The sequence below is a fragment of the Blennius ocellaris genome (assembly GCF_963422515.1).
Source record: "Blennius ocellaris genome assembly, chromosome: 20".
In the NCBI taxonomy this organism is placed as follows: Eukaryota; Metazoa; Chordata; class Actinopteri; order Blenniiformes; family Blenniidae; genus Blennius; species Blennius ocellaris.
This window is the reverse complement of record NC_137669.1, coordinates 1,965,205-1,987,819: the sequence shown is the minus strand read 5'-3', so window position 1 is coordinate 1,987,819 and position 22,615 is coordinate 1,965,205. Positions and strand designations below refer to the sequence as shown.

At 45.0% G+C, this 22,615-nt stretch overlaps 1 protein-coding gene across 1 annotated transcript in view; it reads right to left on the bottom strand.

The window, feature by feature from the left end:
- Window positions 1–17,987: 17,987 nt before the first annotated feature.
- The window catches only part of anln (anillin, actin binding protein), a 37,437-nt gene continuing 32,809 nt past the window's right edge, over window positions 17,988–22,615 (bottom strand). Inside the window, exons 22-23 of the mRNA XM_080516533.1 lie at window positions 22,363–22,535; window positions 17,988–18,928 (exon numbers count right to left, since the gene is read on the bottom strand). Coding sequence (XP_080372659.1) covers window positions 18,814–18,928; window positions 22,363–22,535 — 288 coding nt within the window. The 3' untranslated portion in view covers window positions 17,988–18,813. The remainder of the gene's footprint in view (window positions 18,929–22,362; window positions 22,536–22,615) is intronic.

Here is a 22,615-nt window from a genome sequence, read left to right as displayed (position 1 = left end):
AATTTTGCCACTTTTGACAAGTTTTGTGATTTAATGGCTCAACAGTAACGTATCATATATTACATTCACACATTTGTCATGCTAATCAATGTTTTATTTGTTTATTTTAGGTAGAAGTAGCCAAGTTTTCAGAATATTTGCCACTGTGGGACGAAAGAGAACAATGCTAACACCAGAACAATTTGGCAACAACCTCAAGATAGTTTTGGGGAAAACAACTGACAGATCCACTGTTACCTTGACAGAATTCCGTGCCGCGATGGAAAGACTGTCTGTTCAGCCATTATAATCATTAATAATGTGCATGCTATTGATTTTTTTTTGGTGTGTTCTAGTATAAACCATACCTTTTAGTTCATAAATAAACAAAATAAAACAAGTAATCACTATATTTGTACACAATGTTGAGACAGAGTCATTGTCCATTATCATATATAGCTGAAAAAAGCGTGCAAAAGTGTGATATACGCAGTACATCAAAACATGCCAGTAGCAGGCAGTAGCAGAACCAAAATTGAAAATGCAGGTTACTTGTGTGTTTTATATATAAATAAGGTCAAAATAAACCTGTTACACGAAGGTTTTGGGAAAAAAGGTCATTTATCCACCCCCCCTACCCTTAGCTAATCACAATGCGCGTTCAGTGAGGGACAACTGTAAAAGTGAAGAAAATGGAGAGAACCCGACATCCGTTTCAACTGATGAGACATCGGATGCTATCTAGGGAGAGTCTCAACTATAAAACACACCACTATGGGTCAGCCATGTTTGTTTTCACCTGGATGGGCAGAAGGAAGGGGAGGGGGAGAGATGTGCGCATGCGCAGTCAGAGCTCTTATAGCCTCCATCAGTCTCTGCGGGAGGAAATAGTGACCGTAAAAGACTCTTTCCACCTTGGGAGCCAGATTAAAAACTTTGTGGATATAGTGGGTCCACATACTGGTGTCGTGTAAACAGACCCCACAGAAGTGAAGAAAGTTTTGTGGATACACTCGTTTTTGTTGTCATGTAATCTCTCAATCCCACTCATTTGGAAGTGGGCTTTTGTTACCCGTTTATTAAAAGGTGATACAGCGGTTTTAACTCCAGGCCAATATCGATTTTGTGTTTTAGTCAAATCTCAGATAAGCACTGCCTTTTTCACCAGGCATCTCAGCTGAACCACGATGTGTGACTTGTAGTTGAAGAAAACAATCTGTGGCTTGTGTGGAAGAACTTCCCATCGATACAGGTGCACAAATATGTTTTTCACCAGGTTTATTGCAACAGTTGGAGGAAAAATATCAGCATGATAGTTTTTTTTTTATCTGTGACGTGTAAAACAGGATTTGTGCCCCTTATAATTAATAAATTGTGACTTGTAAGTGTGATATTGTATTTGTGGAGAGAAAAGAATTCTAACGGTACACAAAACAATTCTACAGATACACAACTCATGGTACACAACTACAAATCACTTTTATAAGTACACAAACATTTTTCACCAATAATACCTCCATACGTGTGTGTCTATTAGTGTTGGGCAATATGCCTAAAATCTATACTGCAATATGCAGTAACATTTATTGTGGCAGACGATGTGGAAGAAGCACTTGAGATGAAGACAGTTGCTGTACCAGCTGAATGACTGAGGGCTTTACTTTGACAATCACACACAAATTCAAGGCTGGAGGACACTTCACACTACACCTTCTTCTACCCACAACTAATGAACACACCACTATGGGTCCGCCATGTTTGTTTTCACCTGGATGAAACTAGATGAACTTATGAACTACATGAACTAAGGAACAAAAAAACAACACAGCACAACCATAAACATACTATAAAAACCTAATGTAACTCCTAATAACCTTTCGAACATGACAAACAACTCACATCATGCACAGCAGCGACCAGCTCTGTGATCACTACATTATATTGTGATATATCATTTTCGCACGTGTGTTAAAATTGCTGTTTGTGAACATACTCACTTACCAGATACATTGAAACAGAATTAACACACTTTGTAACATCCATCCATCCATCCTTCTGTCATACGGAGTATCTTGAAAATGCATACAAAATATCAGTCCATAGTTATAATATTTTATATATAGTATTTTTTGTAGTATTTATAGTATTTACCAATCAGTGATGTTTGTTCTTTCTTCGTGTTTCCAAATTTTTGGAAAAGGGAGGTGCACTGCTATTAGGTGGTGCTCTTACATTGGGAACTATATAGTATGTTTATTTCAGCTGTTTTACAGTAATACTGTTTAAAAGAATACTTTTCATGATAAGGGATGTAATGAACACCAGTTAATACTATGTTTTTATTTGTTTTGTCACAGTCGGATGATGAAAACAGTCTGGCATGGCGTCTAATGGCGGCGTCCACAAACAAGTATGTCGGCGCCCAAGAACAAGTATGTCAGCGACCGTACACCGCCACTATTATACCGCACTGGCAGGGTTTCAATTCTGGAGGAGCACAGCTGCATTGCGGATCATGTACTCTTGCCTCCCACCGACAGTGGAGCTGTGATTGCGCCTTGAAACAAAACATGGCGGCGACCTGCAGGAAGCAGCCATATTCCATGTACTACTGCCTCCCACCGACAGTGGCGCTGTGGTGGTGACTCGGATCAAAATGGCAAAACAAAATGGCGGCGATCGTAAGGAAGCGGACATATTGTCGGCCATCTTAGATTCCCCATGACGGCTTCTCGCTTTCAGCGGCAGGTAAAGCGCGGGAGTTTAGCCTACGGGACACAGAGCTAGCTTTAGCATGGACCACGGTAGCACTTTTCATATGATTTTGACTCTCCTTGACGTCTCTTCTGTCTGGTCTTGGCTCCAGACTTGCAGGAGGTAAGTGCTGGCACTATCCTTTCTCACTGTTTCACTTGTTTATTTTCTCCTTTCTATCTTTTCTTTTCGCTGCGTGGCTGCCTCTCCTCTCGGTTCATTCAGACTGGGAAAACCACGCACATGTGCTTCTCCTGAATCGACAGGCTGTGACTTGCGTAGCCCCTGATTGGCTGAGAACTGAATGGTGCCTACAAGTGCAGTAGGACGTTCAAAACTCTTTAACTGATCTTAACATATGGTGTGGTTATTGTGTTTTCTATCTGGGTTATACGGTTATATGCCTGCTTGTCTGTCTGTGTGCACGATTGTATGGGAAACACCACTTTACAATAAAAAAAAAACAGCACCAAATGCCAAAGCAGTGCCAATCTAATCCAGAGAAAGTAAAAAAAGAAAAAAAAAACACACTCACCATCACTTGTCCAATCCATCCTGCTTGTAAAATGCTGCACAAAACCTTTGTTGGTCTGAGTTAGCTCATCCATTTCTGGTGTCAGTCTTCGTCTACTCACAACTGAAAAAGGTCCCCAAAGCAGGTTCACTATCGTATCATCCAACCTTGCTGTTAAATTACCCGCCATCACTACAGAGTAGCAGATAATAACATGTGTCATCACCACTTTCCCATGGACCAATCAGTCAAGCTCATTTCAATGACGACAGGAAGACCAGCACTGGAAACTTTGCTGGCCCTGAGGCGGTCCGTCAATAACACATCAACATGTGCTGATGATACTGTAACTTAACATTTTAACCCAATAGTAGCGTCCAGCTTCCATCAGAGGGCAGCAATGAAGGAAAAGTTTACTGCACTCCGAGTGAAGGATGAAGTGCTTCAGAGAGCCTGGAAGGAGCCAGCTACAGGAGAGAGTAAGTGGCAGGTGGTGGTCCCCATGGTGCTAAGAGAGGACGTGTTAAAATCCTGCCATGGAACAGCTGGAGCGGGACATTTTGGCGTTTCCAAAACCCTCCGTCGGCTCCGACAAAGTTTCTACTGGGGCCGGCTCGGGAGAGATGTGGAGGACTTTTGCCGTCGTTGCAACCTCTGCACAGCATACAAGGGCCCCCCGGACCAGTCCCACACCCCGCTCCAGCAGGTGGCAGTAGGGGCCCCTATGGAGAGAGTAGCAGTGGATATTATGGATCCGTTCCCACGCACAGACAAGGGGAACCATTATGTCCTGGTCGCCATGGACTACTTCACAAAGTGGCCTGGAGCTTACGCCATACCTGACCAGGAAGCAGGGACTGTGGCTGACATGCTTGTCGAAGGGATGTTCTCCAGATTTGGGGCTGCCGAGACTCTCCATAGCGACCAGGGAGGAACTTAGACTCTGCAGTTTTCTCCGCCATGTGCGAGCGCCTTGGAATGCAAACGACCCGGACTACTCCACTACACCCCCAGAGTGATGGCCTCGTTGAGCGGTTCAACAGAACGCTGGTGAAACAACTTGCCATCCTCACTGCAGAACACCAGCAAGACTGGGACATGCACCTCCCCCTTGTCTTGCTGGCCTACAGGTCTGCTGTACACGAGTCCACAGCATGCACACCCGCCCTGCTTATGTTGGGATGAGAACTGAGGACCCCGGCAGAAATGGCGTTTGGAAAACCTGTGGATGCACCGATGGTGCCACCGGGACCAGAATCTGCCAGGCGGCTCCAAGACAGGATGGAGTCAGCTCACATGTTTGCCCATGAGCAGCTGGAGAAGGCAGGGATGAGGCAAAAATGCAACTATGACGTGAGGGCCAGAGGGCGGGACTTTGAGGCTGGTGACCTGGTCTGGGTGTTCAGCCCGAAGCGAAAGAAGGGTCGGTGCCCTAAGTTGGACTGCCATTGGGTGGGGCCATGTGAAGTATTGGAAAAGCTTGGCGAAGTGGTGTACAGGGTTCAGCAGCCACCCCGGGGAAGACGGGGGGCCCTTCACAGAGACAGGCTGGCACCGTACAGAGGCTATGCACGCCCAATCCAGCGACCGGGACCCCTGGCAAAACCCCCCCCAGAGAGACAGAGCAGCCACAACACCAGAACCATGGACTGTTTCCCCTTCTGATCCCCCACAATCCCCCTCAACCCTAAGCCCACCTGCTGCTCAGCTGTAGGGTGCTGCAGGACCGCAGATACGGCCCCTTGTTCCCCCTTCCCGGAGACCCCAGAGACTGACAAAGACCCTCCGGGTACCTTAGAGACTTTTTGTGTGATCCCTCGGTGCGAGGGATTCAGTAAGGGGGGGGGCAGTGTAATATTTCTGCAGTTGTAATATAGTTGTGAGTTTATTGTCTATTAATGATGTTCTGATGGTTCCGATTGTTTTGTTGTTCAGTGAATGCACCGTTGAAATGTGAGTGGCTGCGGGTGGAGAATAGGGGCGGGTCAAGTGTGCTGTGGGGGTCGGCCTGAAGAGAGTGGGGAGAGACGTGAATGAGCGAGAGAGCAGCCTGGTTAGTTGGACATTCTTTATTTGTGTTGGCGTGGTTACGGCCTACAGTAACCAGGTTCTGGAAGCAATAAAGCGACTTTGCTGACAAGAACGTCGTGATTTTCCTAATGTCCTGCGGGACGCTACAATACAGTGGGGTTTTTTTTTTAGCATAGCCAAAACTCAAGTCATTGTCCAAGTCATGGCATTCGAGAGGGGTCTGGCTGCAGGAGCTCCACTCTCAGGCTTCCTCCACTGTGAGGCTTCCTCCACTGTTAGACAGGAAATGAAGACATATTTAACCCGAATGCGCAGGCGCAAGCTACATGTTAGCGGTAAGTTGCTACTTTGAAATTTCCCAGAAAAAGTAATGAATGTATGGTTTCTTGCGTATGTTTGCCGTTATATATCTGCCGTAAACTAACATACATTGATGATGACAATAACGGCGTGTTACACCAGTGGTTTTGGTTAGGTGTCATTTTAAAGCTAAGTAATACTAACGGTGGCTATCAATAAAGCACCCGAGGTTTACCTTTTATCAGTACATAATGTAAAGTAACTGTTCGTATATCCGATGGGTGAAACAGTTTGTAAAAAGTACAACCCTCCATGCAGTAGTTAATGCATTGCAATGAAGTAGAAAACATGTTTTTCTCAGCTTGTGAACGTTTTAGAGAAGCGAGGTTCTCGCAGGACAAAGTATCAACATGTAATGTAAAGCAGCATGATACATTACTGTAGTTTTTTTAGTTTATTAGTTTATTAGTATCTAAAGTCATTAAAATAGCTCAACCTTAATCAGTTGTAGTAAAGAAATTAACATATATCAAATGCAGGAGTAACATTAAACCATTAGCATTTGATAAAAGTGGCTGCTTTTAATGTTCTCTTTTATTTTCATGTATATGTTATATGGGTATGTGTTTACATTTGCCATGTATTGCATAGGGGAAAGCATTTTTGTGGTTGATCTCTGTGACGTGCCAACATGGCGACAACCAACAGCCTGCAACACACTGAAAACTTTACCTGTAAGTACACCATGTCATACTGAGTTTCAAGAAGATTCTAATTCTAAGCATTTTCACTGTTTTCATTCAAATTATTCCTTTACATTAGAGTGATGCTACAATCAAAGCTGCCATTGTGGTTCCTGTGTGGAAATCTGCTCACTCCCTGCTCTCTGTAAGAAATGGTGCTCACTGTGACATGCAACTTATATTGGTAAACATTATCAAATGTTCATTAAAAAATATTAGTTTTATATAAGTTGTGTTGTCTTGTGCTGTTTTGCTTTGTTATCTTGTTCTTTCACACAATGTTGAGTTCAAATGTCTGTAAGGTTGTGAAGCCAAGAATGAATCTTTCTTGAAATGACTAATATAATGTCAGTGTGGACGAATTAAAAACCCTAATAGGGTCTTGCTTGTGTTTGAACATTGAAATAGATCACTTTAGGTATTTATGTATGTTTTAAGAAGAGCAGTGCACTGATATTTCTTTCAGATTGGACGTCACTCCACCAGGTGGGGAGACAAAAGGTGGAAGAGGAGTCTTGTTTCACAGTCTCTGTTGGTCAAATACTATTCATGATTGTTGGAAAGATCATTTTTCTGTCTGTCTTTTCCAGAGGAAACGTGTGAATCAAGGATTGGTGGTGACTGTAGACGTGCAGCAAAGTGCCTAGAACAGTGAACATGCACCTATTTGCTGGCCAAGTGGACCTGGATTCTGTACTGGACATGAAGGAACAGGAACAGACCTTTCAGTACTGGACATGAAGGAACAGGAACAGACCTTTCAGTACTGGACATGGAGGAACAGGAACAGACCTTTCAGTACTGGACATGGAGGAACAGGAACAGACCTTTCAGTACTGGACGTGGAGGAGCAGGAACAGGATCTTCAGTACTGGACATGGAGGAGCAGGAACAGACCTTTCAGTACTGGACATGAAGGAACAGGAACAGACCTTTCAGTACTGGACATGAAGGAACAGGAACAGACCTTTCAATACTGGACATGGAGGAACAGGAACAGACCTTTCAGTACTGGACATGGAGGAGCAGGAACAGGATCTTCAGTACTGGACATGGAGGAACAGGAACAGACCTTTCAGTACTGGACATGAAGGAACAGGAACAGACCTTTCAGTACTGGACATGGAGGAGCAGGAACAGACCTTTCAGTACTGGACATGAAGGAACAGGAACAGACCTTTCAGTACTGGACATGGAGGAACAGGAACAGACCTTTCAGTACTGGACATGAAGGAACAGGAACAGACCTTTCAGTACTGGACATGAAGGAACAGGAACAGACCTTTCAGTACTGGACATGGAGGAGCAGGAACAGGATCTTCAGTACTGGACATGGAGGAGCAGGAACAGACCTTTCAGTACTGGACATGGAGGAACAGGAACAGACCTTTCAGTACTGGACATGAAGGAACAGGAACAGACCTTTCAGTACTGGACATGAAGGAACAGGAACAGACCTTTCAGTACTGGACATGGAGGAACAGGAACAGACCTTTCAGTACTGGACATGAAGGAACAGGAACAGACCTTTCAGTACTGGACATGGAGGAACAGGAACAGACCTTTCAGTACTGGACATGGAGGAGCAGGAACAGGATCTTCAGTACTGGACATGGAGGAGCAGGAACAGACCTTTCAGTACTGGACATGAAGGAACAGGAACAGACCTTTCAGTACTGGACAAGAAGGAACAGGAACAGACCTTTCAGTACTGGACATGAAGGAACAGGAACAGACCCTTTAGTACTGGACATGAAGGAACAGGAACAGACCTTTCAGTACTGGACATGAGGAACAGGAACAGACCTTTCAGTACTGGACATGGAGGAACAGGAACAGACCTTTCAGTACTGGACATGGAGGAGCAGGAACAGGATCTTCAGTACTGGACATGGAGGAGCAGGAACAGGATCTTCAGTACTGGACATGGAGGAGCAGGAACAGACCTTTCAGTACTGGACATGAAGGAACAGGAACAGACCTTTCAGTACTGGACAAGAAGGAACAGGAACAGACCTTTCAGTACTGGACATGAAGGAACAGGAACAGACCCTTTAGTACTGGACATGAAGGAACAGGAACAGACCTTTCAGTACTGGACATGGAGGAGCAGGAACAGGCCCATCAGTACTGGACATGGAGGAACAGGAACAGACCTTTCAGTACTGGACATGAAGGAACAGGAACAGACCTTTTAGTGCTGGACATGAAGGAACAGGAACAGACCTTTCAGTACTGGACATGGAGGAACAGGAACAGGATCTTCAGTACTGGACATGGAGGAACAGGAACAGACCTTTCAGTACTGGACATGAGGAACAGGAACAGGATCTTCAGTACTGGACATGGAGGAACAGGAACAGACCTTTCAGTACTGGACATGGAGGAGCAGGAACAGACCTTTCAGTACTGGACATGGAGGAACAGGTCCTTCAGTACTGGACATGAAGGAACAGGAACAGACCTTTCAGTACTGGACATGGAGGGACAGGAACAGGATCTTCAGTACTGGACATGGAGGAGCAGGAACAGGCCCATCAGTACTGGACATGAAGGAACAGGAACAGACCTTTCAGTACTGGACATGAAGGAACAGGAACAGACCCTTTAGTACTGGACATGAAGGAACAGGAACAGACCTTTCAGTACTGGACATGGAGGAGCAGGAACAGGATCTTCAGTACTGGACATCGAGGAGCAGGAACAGACCTTTCAGTACTGGACATGAAGGAACAGGAACAGACCTTTCAGTACTGGACATGAAGGAACAGGAACAGACCTTTCAGTACTGGACATGAAGGAACAGGAACAGACCTTTCAGTACTGGACATGAAGGAACAGGAACAGACCTTTCAGTACTGGACATGGAGGAACAGGAACAGGATCTTCAGTACTGGACATAGAGGAACAGGAACAGACCTTTCAGAACTGGACATGAAGGAACAGGAACAGACCATTTAGTACTGGACATGAAGGAACAGGAACAGACCTTTCAGTACTGGACATGGAGGAACAGGAACAGACCTTTCAGTACTGGACATGGAGGAACAGGAACAGACCTTTCAGTACTGGACATGGAGGAACAGGAACAGGATCTTCAGTACTGGACATGGAGGAACAGGAACAGGCCCATCAGTACTGGACATGAAGGAACCGGAACAGACCCTTCAGTACTGGACATGGAGGAACAGGAACAGACCTTTCAGTACTGGACATGGAGGAACAGGAACAGGATCTTCAGTACTGGACATGGAGGAACAGGAACAGACCTTTCAGTACTGGACATGGAGGAACAGGAACAGGATCTTCAGAACTGGACATGGAGGAGCAGGAACAGGCCCATCAGTACTGGACATGAAGGAACAGGAACAGACCTTTCAGTACTGGACATGGAGGAACAGAAACAGACCTTTCAGTACTGGACATGGAGGAGCAGAAACAGGATCTTCAGTACTGGACATGGAGGAACAGGAACAGACCTTTCAGTACTGGCCATGGAGGAGCAGGAACAGGATCTTCAGTACTGGACATGGAGGAACAGGAACAGACCTTTCAGTACTGGACATGGAGGGACAGGAACAGGATCTTCAGTACTGGACATGGAGGGACAGGAACAGGATCTTCAGTACTGGACATGAAGGAACAGGAACAGACCTTTCAGTACTGGACATGAAGGAACAGGAACAGACCTTTCAGTACTGGACATGAAGGAACAGGAACAGACCCTTTAGTACTGGACATGAAGGAACAGGAACAGACCTTTCAGCACTGGACATGGAGGAGCAGGAACAGACCTTTCAGTACTGGACATGGAGGAACAGGAACAGACCTTTCAGTACTGGACATGAAGGAACAGGAACAGACCTTTCAGTACTGGACATGAAGGAACAGGAACAGACCTTTCAGTACTGGACATGAAGGAACAGGAACAGACCTTTCAGTACTGGACATGAAGGAACAGGAACAGACCCTTTAGTACTGGACATGAAGGAACAGGAACAGACCTTTCAGTACTGGACATGGAGGAACAGGAACAGGATCTTCAGTACTGGACATAGAGGAACAGGAACAGACCTTTCAGTACTGGACATGAAGGAACAGGAACAGACCATTTAGTACTGGACATGAAGGAACAGGAACAGACCTTTCAGTACTGGACATGGAGGAACAGGAACAGACCTTTCAGTACTGGACATGGAGGAACAGGAACAGACCTTTCAGTACTGGACATGGAGGAACAGGAACAGGATCTTCAGTACTGGACATGGAGGAGCAGGAACAGGCCCATCAGTACTGGACATGAAGGAACCGGAACAGACCCTTCAGTACTGGACATGGAGGAACAGGAACAGACCTTTCAGTACTGGACATGGAGGAACAGGAACAGACCCTTCAGTACTGGACATGGAGGAGCAGGAACAGGACCTTCAGTACTGGACATGGAGGAGCAGGAACAGGACCTTCAGTACTGGACATGGAGGAACAGGAACAGGACCTTCAGTACTGGACATGGAGGAGCAGGAACAGGACCTTCAGCACTGGACATGGAGGAACAGGAACAGGACCTTCAGTACTGGACATGAGGAGCAGGAACAGGACCTTCAGTACTGGACACGGAGGAGCAGGAACAGGACCTTCAGTACTGGACATGAGGAGCAGGAACAGGACCTTCAGTACTGGACACGGAGGAGCAGGAACAGGACCTTCAGTACTGGACATGAGGAGCAGGAACAGGACCTTCAGTACTGGACATGAGGAACAGGAACAGGACCTTCAGTACTGGACATGAGGAGCAGAAACAGGACCTTCAGTACTGGACATGAGGAGCAGAAACAGGACCTTCAGTTCTGGACATGAGGAGCAGGAACAGACCGAGGCTGGTCTGCAGTACAAAGTCTCCTGTGGAGTCCAGTAATCCTGGACGAGTCGGAAAATGAATCACTTTTCGAGCCATTTAAATTTGCTTTCTATAATATTGGAGATGTGAACATTTTGTAAAGGAATTGATGACAAGACATTATCAAGGATATTTCAAATGCCACACAGATGACTGAATAAAGAACAATAAAATTGTTTTGACTTTTTGTGTTTTCTTTTTATTGCTGCTTTATGGAGTACTTTCACCATATTTCACTTCAACTGTACACTGGGCATCTCATAGGTAAGGTAGTATATTTATTGACATTCCACCAGGTGTAAATCGATGTGATCCAGCAGAACAAGCACGAAAACAGCACAATAATTAATGAATAATGGCTACTAACACAGAATAAGACAAAAGAAAAGGCACAATGGAAAATTGAGTAATATAATTAAAGTAATAGTGTATGCAGTTTAAATAACAGTGAAATTACATCATATGTATCACATGGTAGAACACTACAACAATAGCTATGAAATCTTGGCTTATAAAATAAGTCATTTTAAGACAAAGCATTTTTAACTGACTGGCCTCAAGCTGATTTATAATATAAACATACTTGAGGCGTATATATCATAAGGTATCTTAATGAAATACAGTGAATACACGCCTCACATTTCTGTGAACATTTATATCTTTCAATGGGACACTGAAGAAATGTGTCGTCTCTTCAGGGTCCCATCAAAAGATTAATTAAATATTTACAGATGTGTGAGGGGTTTACTCACTTTTGTGAGCTAGTTGTACATATCACCCACCTTTATACAATAAAAACAAACATTCTAGTATTTATGGAGGGTGGTGGGATTTGACAAGTTATACTTCTTTCGTTGTTCGGTGAGATATCGTTTGATTATTATGAACTGTTTATTTGATTTTGTGCATGTTTGAAATAAAAAATGAATGAATTAAACTCTAAAATGCTGGAGTATAGACCTATGATTTTTCACATCGTAATAATAAACTGTTCAAGTCACAAGCTCTGCTGCATCCTTCTCATATCAAAAATAGTGCATTGAAGATACTATTACTGATTGTTGTTACACACCAGCCTAGGAGCTACTGGAGCGCAACATAATATTGCAACACACACACACAATCACACAAATACGACCACAGTCGTAACAATTGTATATTATATTATCATTTGTGGCCATAAATGATCCTATATTATACATTCAGAAATAGTATAATATACAATCATTTATTGGCATAAATACTCAGAATACACATGCTATATAGATAAAATGGCACTGTATGTACATTCAAGAAAGTCGCTTTTGATGTGGCATTGTTGACTAATTAACGCATTCTTAATTTTCCACAAGCATTTCGGCATTTAAGTCTGTTCCATTTTTATTTTGAATGAGCACTTCCTGTCTGACAGTGAAGAGAGCCTGAGAGTGGGAGGTTCTGCAGCCATTGTGGCATTCATCAGGGAATAGCTTTCACAATTTGCAATTAACAACTGTGACCAGCAGAGGGCGATATATTCATGTTATTTGAATTAAACCGAAGCTCAGGGATGTTAAACTCATGTTAAAGTTCCACATTCAGCTCAAGTTCATCATGAGTGGGCAAAACTGGTAATATAGTGAAACAATAACCTTTAAATTTAAACTTTAAAGCTTAACTATTGTGGCATTGAGCCTACATGATAAAAATGTCAATTTTTTTTACAAAAGCTAACACTAACAATAATAACTACAATCTCATCCTAAAGCCAATAATATCAAAAACGTCTGGTTAAAAATACAGGAACATGTCCCAAAAACGCCTCTTATAGCTGTTTGTTGCATTCTGGGTGTTTTTACAAACTCATCCTGACAATATGACTTTGAGAATAGCTTGATGACTGCAGCCTCCATTGGTGTGTGAATGTGTGAATGAATGGGTGAATGTGCTGAATGATGTAAAACACTTTGGGGCTGCTCATGCAGCTGGAAGGCGCTATAGAGGTGAAGTCCATTTACCATTTTACCATCTTCGTCCAGTCCGTTGCTTAGAAATACGATCAAAAAACAAAATGTTTGGATGTCTAGTTCAGGAAAACAAGAAAAACCAGCAGTATTTTACCAAGGCTTCAGTCCTTCACAGATTGCGTTTGGTCTTCACTCTGTCTCACTCTGCTATACACATGCAGGCCATAACCTTTCATATGATTAGCTCTGCCCCTCTGGACTGACCATCTTCATAAACTTCCCGATATATTTTTACTCAAAACCAAAAACATAAATAAAGTGCATTGGGAAGAAAAATAATTTACAAAGATCAAAGTCATTCTCACACATTCTCCTTCATGCAAATGCTCCTTTTAAGGAGTGAGGAAGGGACTCCTGATCAATTAACTCATGGTACGCTCCACACACACACAACTAAAGCCACTTAACCTCCCACATGGTACGCTCCACACACACACACACACACACACACACACACACACACACACACACACACACACCTGAAGCCAGATAACCTCTCACATGGTACGCTCCACACAGACACACACACAAACCTGGAGTCAGTTAACTTCCCACATGATACGCTTCTCTCTCACACACACACACACACACACACACACACACACACACACACACACACACACACACACACACACACACACACACACACACACACACACACACCTGGAGTCAGTTAACTTCCCACATGGTACGCTTCTCACACACACACACACACACCTGGAGTCAGTTAACTTCCCACATGGTACGCTTCTCACACACACACACACACACCTGGAGTCAGTTAACTTCCCACATGGTACGCTTCTCACACACACACACCTGGAGTCAGTTAACTTCCCACATGGTACGCTCCACACACACACACACACACACCTGAAGCCAGATAACCTCCCACATGGTACGCTCCACACACACACACACACACACACACACACACACACACCTGGAGTCAGTTAACTTCCCACATGGTACGCTCCACACACACACACACACACCTGAAGCCAGATAACCTCCCACATGGTACGCTCCACACACACACACACACACACCTGGAGTCAGTTAACTTCCCACATGGTACGCTTCTCACACACACACACCTGGAGTCAGTTAACTTCCCACATGGTACGCTTCTCACACACACACACACACACCTGGAGTCAGTTAACTTCCCACATGGTACGCTTCTCACACACACACACACACACACCTGGAGTCAGTTAACTTCCCACATGGTACGCTTCTCACACACACACACACACACCTGGAGTCAGTTAACTTCCCACATGGTACGCTTCTCACACACACACACACACACCTGGAGTCAGTTAACTTCCCACATGGTACGCTTCTCACACACACACACACACCTGGAGTCAGTTAACTTCCCACATGGTACGCTTCTCACACACACACACCTGGAGTCAGTTAACTTCCCACATGGTACGCTCCACACACACACACACACACACCTGAAGCCAGATAACCTCCCACATGGTACGCTCCACACACACACACACACACACCTGGAGTCAGTTAACTTCCCACATGGTACGCTCCACACACACACACACACACCTGAAGCCAGATAACCTCCCACATGGTACGCTCCACACACACACACACACACACCTGGAGTCAGTTAACTTCCCACATGGTACGCTTCTCACACACACACACACACACACCTGGAGTCAGTTAACTTCCCACATGGTACGCTTCTCACACACACACACACACACACCTGGAGTCAGTTAACTTCCCACATGGTACGCTTCTCACACACACACACACACACACACCTGGAGTCAGTTAACTTCCCACATGGTACTCTTCTCACACACACACACACACACACCTGGAGTCAGTTAACCTCCCACATGGTACGCTTCTCACACACACACACACACACCTGGAGTCAGTTAACTTCCCACATGGTACGCTTCTCACACACACACACACACACACCTGGAGTCAGTTAACTTCCCACATGGTATGCTTCTCACACACACACACACACACACCTGGAGTCAGTTAACTTCCCACATGGTACGCTTCTCACACACACACACACACACACCTGGAGTCAGTTAACTTCCCACATGGTACTCTTCTCACACACACACACACACACACCTGGAGTCAGTTAACCTCCCACATGGTACGCTTCTCACACACACACACACACACACCTGGAGTCAGTTAACCTCCCACATGGTACGCTTCTCACACACACACACACACCTGGAGTCAGTTAACTTCCCACATGGTACGCTTCTCACACACACACACACACACACCTGGAGTCAGTTAACTTCCCACATGGTACGCTTCTCACACACACACACACACACACACACCTGGAGTCAGTTAACTTCCCACATGGTACGCTTCTCACACACACACACACACACACCTGGAGTCAGTTAACCTCCCACATGGTACGCTTCTCACACACACACACACACACACACACCTGGAGTCAGTTAACTTCCCACATGGTACGCTTCTCACACACACACACACACCTGGAGTCAGTTAACTTCCCACATGGTACTCTTCTCACACACACACACACACACACACACATGGAGTCAGTTAACTTCCCACATGGTATGCTTCTCACACACACACACACACACACCTGGAGTCAGTTAACTTCCCACATGGTACTCTTCTCACACACACACACACACACCTGGAGTCAGTTAACTTCCCACATGGTACGCTTCTCACACACACACACACACACACCTGGAGTCAGTTAACTTCCCACATGGTACGCTTCTCACACACACACACACACACACCTGGAGTCAGTTAACTTCCCACATGGTACTCTTCTCACACACACACACACACACACCTGGAGTCAGTTAACCTCCCACATGGTACGCTTCTCACACACACACACACACACCTGGAGTCAGTTAACTTCCCACATGGTACGCTTCTCACACACACACACACACACACCTGGAGTCAGTTAACTTCCCACATGGTACGCTTCTCACACACACACACACACACACACACCTGGAGTCAGTTAACTTCCCACATGGTACTCTTCTCACACACACACACACACACACCTGGAGTCAGTTAACCTCCCACATGGTACGCTTCTCACACACACACACACACACCTGGAGTCAGTTAACTTCCCACATGGTACGCTTCTCACACACACACACACACACACCTGGAGTCAGTTAACTTCCCACATGGTACGCTTCTCACACACACACACACACACACACACCTGGAGTCAGTTAACTTCCCACATGGTACGCTTCTCACACACACACACACACACACCTGGAGTCAGTTAACCTCCCACATGGTACGCTTCTCACACACACACACACCTGGAGTCAGTTAACTTCCCACATGGTACGCTTCTCACACACACACACACACCTGGAGTCAGTTAACTTCCCACATGGTACTCTTCTCACACACACACACACACACACACACATGGAGTCAGTTAACTTCCCACATGGTACGCTTCTCACACACACACACACACACACCTGGAGTCAGTTAACTTCCCACATGGTACTCTTCTCACACACACACACACACACCTGGAGTCAGTTAACTTCCCACATGGTACTCTTCTCACACACACACACACACACACACACATGGAGTCAGTTAACTTCCCACATGGTACGCTTCTCACACACACACACACACACACCTGGAGTCAGTTAACTTCCCACATGGTACTCTTCTCACACACACACACACACACACCTGGAGTCAGTTAACCTCCCACATGGTACGCTTCTCACACACACACACCTGGAGTCAGTTAACTTCCCACATGGTACGCTTCTCACACACACACCTGGAGTCAGTTAACTTCCCACATGGTACGCTCCACACACACCTGGAGTCAGTTAACCTCCCACATGGTACGCTTCTCACACACACCTGGAGTCAGTTAACTTCCCACATGGTACGCTTCTCACACACACACCTGGAGTCAGTTAACTTCCCACATGGTACGCTTCTCACACACACCTGGAGTCAGTTAACTTCCCACATGGTACGCTTCTCACACACACACACCTGGAGTCAGTTAACCTCTCTCCTATCAAAAGCAACACTCAGATTCAGCTCAGTTGAACACTGCAGCAGGTCTTCACACACACCTACCAACAAGGAAACCGTGTGTGATACCTATTATAGTGACCTCCTTGTCACACACCTCCCCAAACCAGGCAGGAGGGAACAATGACACTGCAGACACTCATAGTCCATAAGAACAAGAAGAATGTTCAGCACTCCGGGGTCCTGCCGAACAAAATGACCAAGCGAACCATCACGGTGGCTCAGGCACAAACTTTTGCCTTTTATTACTTAAACAGTTCAGCTAAGTGTATTTCTGGAAACAATGGAAGCGAGCAATAAGCTGTACGGTTGAAAAATTAAAACACTGCTTCACAGATGTGTGCCTACTGAGAGGGGGCGTGGCCTATGAGTTCCACAGCTTCTTCACGGAGGATGAAATCTGCCAAAACAACCATTTTTTCAGCAGCTGGTTGACGTCATAGCCAAACCTTTCTTCTTGCTCTTATGGGTCCTTATGGGAGTCTGCAGGGGCATTAACCCCTTTAACCTAAATGAAATTATTTCCAGTATTTTTGAAAACAAAACATCAGACAGCTTTTTCAACATTTTATATTTTAATCTTCAAAATGTTTAAAGTGTGTTGCAGTACGGTCTGAGAGTGAGTCCTCATCATATATAACGACTGTGTTTTACATTAGAAGACACTAGTAGCAGTAATGTGAAAATAAAGCTCCCATGCAGCCATTTGAAGTATCAAAGCAAATATATAAACTTCAAAGCTTTAATTCACCATTGACATGCAGTTAAATCATTAATACAACAGATTCGTGCAGTAAAAAGACATCAAACTGAAACATCACTCTGCAGCTAAATGCTTCAAACATATGGCTTCATCCTCTGACATGTTACCTGGAAGGCCTGGAACAGACAGTCTGAGCCCTGAAACTTGGGCCTGGAACAGAGTCATTGGGGCCTGGAACAGAGTCATTAGCGTCTGGAGCAGAGTCATTGGGGCCTGGAACAGACCGTCTGAGGCCTGGAACAGAGTCACTGGGGCCTGGAGCAGAGTCACTGGGGCCTGGAGCAGAGTCATTGAGGCCTGGAGCAGAGTCATTGGGGCATGGAGCAGAGTCATTGGGGCCTGGAGCAGAGTCACTGGGGCCCGGAACAGAGTCATTGAGGCCTGGAACAGAGTCATTGGGGCCTGGAGCAGGCTGTCTGAGGCCTGGAGCAGAGTCATTGGGGCCTGGAGCAGAGTCATTGGGGCCTGGAGCAGAGTCATTAGGGCCTGGAGCAGAGTCATTGGGGCCCGGAACAGAGTCATTGAGGCCTGGAACAGAGTCATTGGGGCCTGGAGCAGAGTCACTGGGGCCTGAAGCAGGCTGTCTGAGGCCTGGAGCAGAGTCATTGGGGCCTGGAGCAGAGTCATTGGGGCCTGGAGCAGAGTCATTAGGGCCTGGAGCAGAGTCATTGGGGCCTGGAACAGAGTCATTGGGGCCTGGAACAGAGTCATTGGGGCCTGGAACAGGCGTCAGGCTGCCACATCCGCAGGTCTGTCAGGATCTGGTTCAGTTTCTTCATCCACAGGTTCCTCTCATCCTTGGTGTCAGCGCTGAGCCAGTTTCTGCAGGAAGACAATGGGAACACAAACATTTCAGTGTCAACACGCAAAAGTACAAACACGTGAAGATACACAAACACATGAAGGCACAAATACATCAAGGTAAACAAACACATGAAGACACAAACACGCAAAGATACATAAACACGTGAAGGCACAAACACGTGAAGATATACAAACATGTGAAGGCGCAAACATGTGAAAGCAGAAACGCGTGAAGATACAGAAACACGTGAAGAGACCAAAACACGTGAAGACACGAAACACGAAGACACGGAAACGCGTGAAGACACGGAAACACGCGAAGACACGAAACACGCGAAGACACGAAACACGTGAAATTACAGAAACACGCGAAGACACGAAACACGTGAAGACACCAAAACTCGTGACGAAACAGAAACACACGAGGAAACAGAAACAGAAAGAAGTAGGAAAGGTAGACCTCCTGCTGCTTTAAAGCTCATTTTATTCTGGAGGAGTCAGGTGTCCAACAACATCCCATTCAGGACTGAGGCTGATTTTGGGGAAAAACACTGAACTTCAATTTTAAGGCCACTTAATACTCCATAAGAACAAGAAGAAAGTTCGGCAGTGTGGAGAAACAAAATGGCGTAATTTCCTTCGGCGAACTCCTTCTGGACGAACTGTCATCAACTCCCTAAAATGCTCAAAATCCAAAGACACCCTTGGAATTAACACATTTTTTTAAAACAACACAAAGAGTCCTCATCTGATAAATGTATCTCTAAAGAAAGTGTTGTGCCCACAGCATGGAAGTTGGCAGTGATCAGCCCTATTTTTAAATATGGAGACAAAACAGAGTTGTCTAATTATAGACCAATCAGCATACTCCACTCCATCTGTAAAATCTCTGAAAAGTGGGTAGCAAAACAACTGAATGAAACAGAGTTTGCAAATTGCTTGTTTGTGAAGAAGATCAAAGGTCTTCTTGATAGAAATTCTTGCGTAGGGGCTGTTTTCGTTGACCTCAAGAAGGCCTCTGATACAGTAAATCACCATGTCCTCCTTTCAAAACTGTCCACATGAAACACTGCTCTGGTTCAAATCATACTTATCGGACAGACAACAATGTGTATCCATCTCTGGATACACACAATATCGCAAGTGTCCAGCAGGTGTCCTCCAAGGCAGCATTCTGGGACCTATTATATTTTCTATTTACATAAATGATTTAGCTGATGTTTGCCCTGACTTAAATATTCAAATGTATGCCGATGATGCTGTTGTTTTCACCAAAGCAAAAACACCACAGGAGGCCTCTCAAATTTTAACTTGGGCAATGACCCGTATTCACAACTGGGTCAATAAGGCCTCACACTTACATGCATGATGTTCAGTAAAAGACCTTGCCATCTCCGGCAGTCTAATGTTTACCTGGATGGCGTCCAGCTTGACATAGTGAGCGAATTTAAATACCAAGGCTTGACTCTGGATCCAAATTGAACTTTTAAAAAGCACATCAAACGGCTCACACACACAGTCAATTTTAATGTACAGAATTTTAGACACATTAGGCCTTTTATGACTCTAAATACTGCAAAGATGTTTTTACACACTATGATTATATTCCACATTGAGTATTGTATCACCTCCTGGTCACTTGCTGCTGGCACCACAATAAAACCTAGCCAATCTCTTTTTTAAAAACCTGTAAAAATCTATGACCAAAAACCAAACTCATTTCACCACTGTAGGCTTTTAGAGAACCATAATCTTTTTACTTTCAATAACTTTGTTCATTTAAAAAAAAAATCCTGTTTTATATTTAAAGTTTTACACGGACTTGCTCCTCCTGCACTAAAGGATTTTATTAAACCCTGAGGCGGTGAGGGTAATGGGCACCAGGGCCACTGCTCGTGGGGACTGTGAGGTGCCACACAGACGTACTGCTTTTGGACTTAATGTGCCGTCTGTCAAAGGGAGTCACTATTGGAACAGTCTTCCCTTCACAATAAGAGAATGTACCACACTGTCAACATTTAAACTGCACATTAAACTGTGGCTGAAAGAAAGCCAAGTCTGTGAACACTTTTAACTGTCTGCTATTTAATATACAGTATGTAATGTTTGTAAAATTTATTTTTTATTGTAAATGTATTTTATATTTTATGTTTCCTGTATCTCACCTGCCTTGGGACAACAGATGGAAATTAGCATTTTTTTGCTATAATCTGGCATATTTACACTGTTTTTCAGGTGTTCATTAATATGCACTGTCCCTATCAAATAAAATAATGAATAAAATAATAACTGTCAATCATATTATAATCATATTTAGCTTGTAACATCACTTCTGTCTGAGCGCCACAGCTCATTAAAATGTTAGAGTGCAGGCTTATGTGATGCACCTCAATGCATCACGAAAAGCGACTCGGACAAAAATGCTCTTATTACTGAAACAGTTCAGAGAAATGTATTTCTGAAAGCACTGAAGGCGAGAAACAAGCTGTGCAGTTGAAAAGTTAAAATGCCACTTCACAGATGTGTCGCTGTGAGGGGGCGTGGCCTGCAGAGAGGGGGCGTGGCCTGCACAGTCCGACAGAAAAAGCCTTTTTTCGGCAGCTGGCTGACGTCAGTCGAACATTCTTCTTGTTCTTACGGCTTCAAAAAGGGAGTCTGCAGGGGGCTTGAGGGTCCATCCACACGAGAACGCCAGTTCATGTAAATGAGCCAGTTTTGGCCGATCATCCATACAAGGCGGTGTTTAGTAGCGAGAAAACTATTTTTGAAAAAACGGGTCCAAGAATGAGGGAATTCTAAAACCCCAGCATGTGGTGTGTTCAGCAAAGAAAATCATCTGTGGAAAAAAGATGATGTAATCTACTGGGGGTGGGTCATGAAGGGAAAATCTCCGATTGGTCTGTTTGAGCACACAGCCAATAAGACTTCTTGCAGGATATTAATTTCGCAACACTATAATCCTGGTTTATGCTTGGACACTGGAAATTCTGACTGTTCATTCCAGGATCAGGTTGTTCCACCATCAGCCTCACAAATGATGGCGGCACAACAGATTAGGACTTGGCTATCCCGGAAAACAATACATCCACACAGCTTTCATGACGCATGTTGCCAAAGGACGACTAGCTTCTGTTGGCAACATACGCCATGACAAAATTGACCAATTGTGCTGAAGCACATCCTCTGGTCGGTGTGGAGCCCGAAGGAAAATGTTAAAGACGGAAACTGGCCACTCTGGTCGTCCTCCTGCGTGAGACATGTCCAAGGCCCGGCGCTGCACTTCGCATTTGTCTCTGCTTAAGTTGTTTGGACTTTATTTGAAAAAACTAAGCATAGGACCAAAGAATCTGTGATCCTTACAACATTCTGTGTGATCCACTGATTGAGTGTGACATAATGACAACATTGTTTCTGTGGCTGCAGTGGGATCGTCCTGGCTGATGAAGACTCACTTGGTCACACACATGGTGGCGGTACACTGGCTGACCAGCGTCTCCTTGTCGTCCTCCCTCTGAGGTCGAGCGGTGATCAGCTCCAGAGTGTTGGGTCGGGCACAGAACTCTCTGCTGGCTGGTTCCACCGCCCTGCTGGTGCAGCTGGCCAGGTTGATGCGACCGATGGGACTCTGGCAGAGGAATAAGAGTTCTGATCAGTCAGTGTTGGGTGATGCGCCTCTCTACAGCACAGTGGGATGACCAGAGTGTA